The sequence below is a fragment of the Nicotiana attenuata genome, chromosome 1, assembly GCF_001879085.1.
Source record: "Nicotiana attenuata strain UT chromosome 1, NIATTr2, whole genome shotgun sequence".
Taxonomy (NCBI): domain Eukaryota; kingdom Viridiplantae; phylum Streptophyta; class Magnoliopsida; order Solanales; family Solanaceae; genus Nicotiana; species Nicotiana attenuata.
The window spans coordinates 54,940,703-54,948,150 of NC_031989.1; the positions used below are offsets into that span (position 1 = coordinate 54,940,703).

Consider the following 7,448-nt stretch of genomic DNA (forward strand, 5'->3'; position numbering starts at 1 on the left):
ACGCGAGGTGGACTGACAAGGTCGGGTGTTTAGTTGACTTACTTTATGAAGGCTTGAGGTGTCTAATTGAAAATAGGCTCAGTTGAGGTGTTTGTCTGATCGTTGAAGACAACTTGAAGGGGCCGTTTATGTATTTCGCCTTATTAAAACATAACTTTGGGTAAATAATTACGGATAAAAAACGATGGGAGACTAGGGCTCAAATTGCAATAGAGAAACAAAGACTAGATGATTTCTAAGTGATTTTCTCCCATTTCCCAAGTCTTGATGGTCAAAGTTACCCGGTATTTGTGCGGGTGGGAGGCAACATGTACTCCATCAAATAGTAGAGATCCGCACAAGCTGGCCATACACCAGTGTTCTCAAAGAAAAATCAACAACAACACAACAGCAATAAACCCAGTGTAATCCCACAAGTGGGGTCTGGGGAGGATAGTGTGTACACAGACCTTATCCCTACTTTGTGAAGGTAGAGATGCTGTTTCTGATAGACTTCGGCTTAAGGAACGCAAAAGAGGAAGCAACCAACAATAACAACAACAACAATAAGAAAAAAACAAAGACACTACGTGTAATAACAAAGATATAAGAAAAGAAATACAAGAATACTACTAACAATACTGGTAAGAATGACACAACATGGAATAACAAAGATCTAGGAACACGAAACTGTAAAGAGAAAAATCAACAAGAACCAGAAAATATGCTAAGCAGATTTTACATGGCTATATAACTCCTGAAACATAGCATGTTTCCACAGTAATATAATGGGTCCCCCAAGGGTCCACATATATAGATATTTCAAAAGAGTTGTTCACATACAAAAGATAAGATTTTAGGTTTTATACCAACCTTTGAAATGGAGAAATAACAAGTAAATAACTTGTCTTCTCTATGGCCTTAACTACTGGAAGTAGTGCTTATTCTCTTTCAAGATTTTATGTGCAAGCAGCTGATACCAAAGAAATTAAAGTGACAACAAAAAAAGAAACTTGGCATGGAAGAAGAGAGCTTCTATTTTCAACAGTTATTGCAGCTGTCCAAGTCAATGATTCTAAAACTGAGCTTCTTCAGAGTCTGTTGCTTGGATTTCCACATTCTCCTTCATATTTTACTTTTAAAATTTTTATCACAACTATTGAAAATAATATTTTTTTCCATTATGCTCCTTAGGATATCTCAAGAAGTCAGAAGAGAACAAGGCCAAGAATGATAAGGAGGTAAATATCATGAGTTTAACTTTCTATACATTAGCAATGTAAAAGAATTTTTATTCGATCAGGTCAGCTAAAAAATACTACAGGTAACCGTGTGCAATTAGTACTTTTTAAATAGGACATATGACATTGTATAGCCGCTTTTAAAATAATAGTCGAAAATGCACTGGAAGTACAAAAATTCTCCTGACATATTGCTAAAGGAATTTCTACATCCTATTAAGTGCATAAGGTCAAAATATTTGTGGATTTTCTTTTGGTTTTCTACAATTTACTCGGTTATATCATTTCCCATCCCTCTGTTTTGTTTTAATTACTTAAATTATTTTTTTACCTTTGTTTCTTCTATTTAGAGATTAGACAGTTACTATAAGCGCAACTACGGAGACTATTTTGGCTTTCTAGAAGGTGACCTGAAGCAAAAGAAAGAGCAACTCACTGAAGCAGAGCAAGGCATTCTTAAGTGGCTTGAAACCAACAAATGAATATCTCTCAAAATGGTTGTGAAGGCATATATAAGCCAAATCATAGAAAGTTTTTGATGTAGTGATTGTATATTATATTAGCATCAAATTCTTCCTCTCACAACCATTAAATTACTTTGAGGCTATTTGTGCAAAGTTCTCTGTGCTATGTTGGCATTTCAGGGCTGTTTCGGACAAGTTCAGGGGTGTAATAGGTCCCTGCAAAGTATAGGTGTGTGACTGGTAATTCGAGACAAATTCAGGGGTGTTCTTAATCTTTTTTGCCAATTTTATTCATTTTCCATCCTTCCCTCTTCCATTATACGGGTGTGAGACAATGTTGCTCGGATTCGTGTACGTATTCTGTATGGTAAAAGTATTCGGTTTTTTGTGTATTTTGAAGAATCCGCACGAAATGCTTACAACTTTATCACACCCATCGGACATGAGTATGTTAAGACAAATGAAGGATCCATGTAACATAAGCGAGAGATGAGATGAGGCTTCTATTAATATTGTGCTTAGCTTTTGTTTTCATGTGTCCAATTTTGAAAGCAAGTTGTACAACACAATAGTTGGTGACATACATTTTCCTCTCATACTGCTCCAAATCAATAATTCATTAGCATAACAAGGTCAAGATCATTCCAATTTGAAGGTTTAAGGATTATTTTGGATATGCATTTACCATCAAAATGAAGGGGAGCTTTGGCGGAAATGTAAGAGTTGTCCCTGTGTAATCATGAAGTCAAGGTTCAAGCATGGGAAACAGGTAGCGTCTTACAAAAATACAAAGTAAGACTGCATCAATAGACTCATTATGGTTTGACCATTTTCTGAATCCCGAACATAAAAGAAGCTTAGTGCAGCTGATTATCCTTTTATTTAGCATTAATATAAAGAACATTAGTACAAATTCCATACTAATTCAGCTACTGGAAAAGAAATGTACACTTACATAATAGAAATTAAACTCCTAGAAAGACACGGAAGAATGTACATGTCCATTTTAGCTAATTGGGTCTTCATTCTCATACTTGTAATCCATTATACTGCTGTTAATGATGTTCTCCCTCTCAAATTTGGGTTAAGCAGCTCTAAGATCTTCTAGTATTCAAATGTGGGTGCTTTTATGAATCATAACATCGTATCAACAAAATTGGAAACAAGCTCACACCGTGATAAATAAAATTAGGCGTATCCCCCAGGATTCAACAAGCTCTTCTAGTATAAATTAGGAGCAGAAACAACAAAGATCAACAAAGACAACCCAGCACAATAAAAGAAAAAAAAAAGTTTTACTTTCTTCCACCTTCCAAAATGAACACAACATATACTTATGTATAGTCCAAATTGGACATTGCATATTAAAGTAATGTTATCAAAGTTAAGAAATATTTCCAATAAGAGACGTTACATAACTTTAGAGCAATAAAGCCGAAAACGTTTCAGATAGCAAATTGAGTATCATAATAAATCAAACTTATTTTGATAGCCATAATGATACTCATTCAAGGTTAGTAAAAATATTATATTCAAAGCTATTAAAATTTTCAGTTGAGATAATAAAATATATTCAATAAATTCATATAATAAAGACTCATTAAGATAATATTAAAAGAATGGACCAAGACATCAATTTGAATATTTCTTTTTGAGATATTAAAATTATTTTTTCCAACAATCCCCCACATAGCTCAAAAAGAATGTCACATAATAAAATAAATAAGAAAATTTTCTGGGTTTTCACAAATGAGCATAATGCGTCGAATCTGGTGTCTCTTGGACTATGAACCAGACCTAGATAAAATAAGATTAAATTTACAGAAAAATTGGTGAAGTTTAAAACTTCTATGAACCAAGAATTCTTTTGTAAGTTTAGTGTCTTATCTATCACATTATACCCCCACATACTTTGTTGTTTATCGCAGTTTTGCGCTAATAGGCCATGCGTGTGCCTGGTTTTCATGAGTGCTCTAGAAAATTTGCCACAAATTTCATAGGAGCGGTCCCACTCCACACTCATATAGGTCCATCCATCAAGTGTATTCTGCAGTGCAATACACCACCTACAAAAGGCTATGGATTATCGGATTAAAAGTTTAATAACTCAACCTCACATTCCTTGTAGTCTTGCACTATGTACACATATTGGGTGTGCGAACAAAGTCCCACATTGGTAGCTGAAAAAATTGGGAGTCTACATATAAGGTTTAGGGATCTCTTAATGGTGTGAGACTTTTTGGAAAAAATCGTGCGGGCTTGGCTCAAAGCGGACAATATCACACCATGTTAAGAGTATTGATCACGCTCAACTGAGTCTCACAAAAGACTATGCGGGCGTTGCAAATATAATCTGAGTATTAGTTGTCTCTAACAATCATGAACGTTCAAGCTATCATAATTCTTTCTCAAGTAATTATGATAATCTACTAGACGCACTCTCTCAAGCTACGCTAGCTAATTTCACAATACAATTCACTTAGATTGCACCCGGGGTTTCGTTATCTCTAATCCAACCCCTAAACCCTCGGTTATGACTCTCATCTATACTCCGGGAGTGATGTTGTTCATACAATCACCTAAATATGCACTCTCTCTCAAGTAGATACATAATAAATAGGAACGGATAATTGAGGGCCCTTTCAACTAATCCACAATCAAAACATAGATGAACAATTAGAGATTAACAACCAAATTCAATTATATTAATAAAACAACCAAGTCATCCCCAACGGGTTCCACCAAAACCTTAGATTAAGGTTTTTAGCTACTCATGACAATGGAGAAATAAACTACTAAAAGATTCATAATCATAAATTGCAAGAAAAATAAAGAAGAATAAGAGTAATGATGTTTTGGGTGATCTCTCACACTTGTTTTCCTTGCCAAAGTTCTCTCTAAAATATTACATGCCTCCCTTGGGCGAGTTCTATTGTTTAAATAGGGTTTTTGGGCTAAGAATTTCGTGTTTTGCACTTCAGTCCCTCAATTTTACGCCTCTTGCCACGGTCCTACCGCGGTTACGCTAGGACCGCGGCCAAATGGCCTCTCTGAATCTGCAATAGCTTCTCGCCGCGGTCCGACCGCGGTTACGCCGGGACCGCGGCAGCTCATCTCCAGTTCTGGTTTGTGCATTTCACATGGTGCACTTGGCGGATATTATGCGATTGGCCTCTTTTTCCTCCATAATTGATCCCAAAAGTACTCCATAGCCTTCTTTTATTGTATGTAACCTACAAAACATGAAAAGCACTAATAAGAGCATTTTGTTATCACTTTTACCATAAAAACTCTACAAGAAAGTGGTTCTTTTAGGGCTTAATCATAGTTCAGTTCACCTATTATCAACACCCCACACTTAAATCTTTGCTCGTCCTCGAGCAAGTTGAACCACACTTCTAGGCCTAATCGTTCGATGCATTACCCAGTTTTATGTCACACCCGCCATTATGAAAGAACAACCTAAGCAGTACAACAGCCACACCTCAGATGAAAACTCTAATGCCATGCCACACACGTGCTTACTCTAGTTACTCTAAACAGAGGTGAAAAATTGCTTTTTCTTCCCGAGTCACATGCCCTCACATCACTTTTTTTGAGAGAAGTTCCACACATATAAAATCAAGCACAAGGAACTATAGATAGAAAGAATTCACTCACTCTCAGCAAAGAACATTCACATGCCACACAGATACACCATAAGCTTGCCCTTAGTGTAATACTCTACTTGTCACGACCCAATTCCCAACCCGGTCGTGATGGCGCCTCTCGTGAAGACAAGGCCAGCCAACAGAACAACAATGCCTCTTTCAAAAATTTTTAAACATAAATGATTAGCTAAATACAACTTAATGACAATAACAATCGATATATATACGACCCAACACAGCCCGACCGGGGTGTCACAAGTCACGAGCATCTAAGGAAGTCTGGACACGACCACAGGGTCAATAATATACAGAATAAAGTTTAGAATCAAAAGACGAAGTCCGGTGCCGCGAACACCGGCGGTCACCTTGCTCAGCTACGATAGCAAATCCTCAACCAGCTCAAACCCGCTACCGGGTAACCAATACCTGCATCTGCACGCGAGGTGCAGGGAGTAAAGTGAGTACTCCAACTCAGTGAGTAATAAAGGTAAATAATAACTGAGCAGCAAGAAATCACGAAAGGCACTCCATCATGCTATATAGAATAGTGTTACCCTTTGAGAAAATAGTAAAACCGTGAAATCCTTTAGAAAATCTATCTGGGCTCAGTTAAAACCTCTTTTGAAAATGTCTTTTTCAACAGTTAAGCAAATGAATGCGAAACAGATAGTACAAGTCAGCACATAAGTCAGCCCCTCGGGCACAGCACTCCATCAACAAATAACACCAGGGTATCAGGTAAGTAGTGCAAGAAGTAGCATAGAAGCCAATGAAATGCGAGTGGTGAATGTCATGACACGTAATACAAACAGGAACCAATGCATGAGTGCAATGCAATGCATATGACCGCTGCGGCGTGCAGCCTGAGCCATCCATATTTAACGTCGACGGCTCTCACTGAGGGTGTGTACAGACTCCGGAGGGGCTCCTACAGTCCAAGCGCAATATCAAGCCATCTCGTGGCATCAACCAGGCCCTCGGCCTCAAAATCAATATAACACCGCTGCGGCGTGCAGCCCGAGCTATCTATAGTCCAGAAATGCACATGTAACACTGCTGCGGCACGCAGCCTGATCCATGCTCAGTCCAGAAATGCATATAAGCCACTTGGGCAATACAACATGGTAGTTCTCAGCTCAAAACGTCAATAAAAATATTGTTTCAGTTTTCAAATCTTAGAAAAACGGCTGAGTTTGCAAAAGAGTATTAAAACCTTGGACCGAGATCAAATAATATGCAAAGTAATGCGAAAACAGTGATATCAATCCCTGAAGGATTCACATAGTTGGCACGAAGCCCAAACATGGAAATCAACCCAAATTATGATGATAACAAGTAGTTTCAGTCAAATACGTAGTAATTTCATCAATCGGGACGGACCAAGTCACAATCCCCAACGGTGCTCTACCCCACGCTCGCTATCCGGCGTGCAAGTCACCTCAATACAGCACTATGATGTGCAAATCCGGGGTTTCAAACCCTCAGGATATCATTTACAATTACTCACCTTGAACCGGTGAAATCTCTAGCTCGCGACGCCTTTGCCCCTCAAATCGGCCTCCACGCGCGTCGAATCTAACCAAATTCAGAGCGAATACATCACAATATGCTAAGGGAACAATACCCAATCGAAAATAATCGAAAAATAGCAAAGATCTCGAAACTAGCAAAACCCGAGCCCCGGGCCCACTTCTGGAAAAATTACAAAATTCACATCATCGGATTCCTTATCTCGCCACGAGTCTAACCATACAAAAATTATCCAATTCCCATAACATTTCGACCCTCAAATCCATGATTCTATCCAAGAGGGTTTTCTATACTTTCCAACAAAATTCGCGGATTAAACACCAAAACTAGTGATAGATTCAAGTTATACAACCAAAATTGAGTTAAGAATACTTACCCCGTTGTTCTCTCCAAAAATCTCCCGAAAAATCACCTTATCCGAGCTCCAAATCGTCAAAAATGGCAAATGGGACGAAGTTTGGACATTATTCTGCTGCCCAGGGATTTGTTCTTCGCGTTCGCGGTCCTCCTCTCGCGTTCGCGAAGAACAAAGTTCCAAAAATTCATTTTCCAAATTCTGCTCGGACAGCCTCTAGTGTAATGGT

The 7,448-nt window shown here is 38.2% G+C and overlaps 1 protein-coding gene across 1 annotated transcript; it reads left to right on the plus strand.

The window, feature by feature from the left end:
- On the plus strand, window positions 825–2,216 carry LOC109226859. The gene is made up of 3 exons (XM_019391751.1): window positions 825–1,075; window positions 1,174–1,220; window positions 1,571–2,216. The coding sequence occupies exons 1-3, from the start codon at window positions 895–897 to the stop codon at window positions 1,700–1,702; spliced, it is 360 nt and encodes a 119-aa protein (XP_019247296.1). The 5' UTR covers window positions 825–894; the 3' UTR covers window positions 1,703–2,216.

Bases quoted from the DNA above. Each gene is read 5' to 3' on its own strand.
- LOC109226859 (XM_019391751.1), top strand. From the start codon at position 895: ATGGCCTTAACTACTGGAAGTAGTGCTTATTCTCTTTCAAGATTTTAT. The intron at 1,076-1,173 runs GTCTGTTGCTTG...TATGCTCCTTAG, and splicing joins TAAAACTGAGCTTCTTCAGA to GATATCTCAAGAAGTCAGAA. The intron at 1,221-1,570 runs GTAAATATCATG...TCTTCTATTTAG, and splicing joins AGGCCAAGAATGATAAGGAG to AGATTAGACAGTTACTATAA.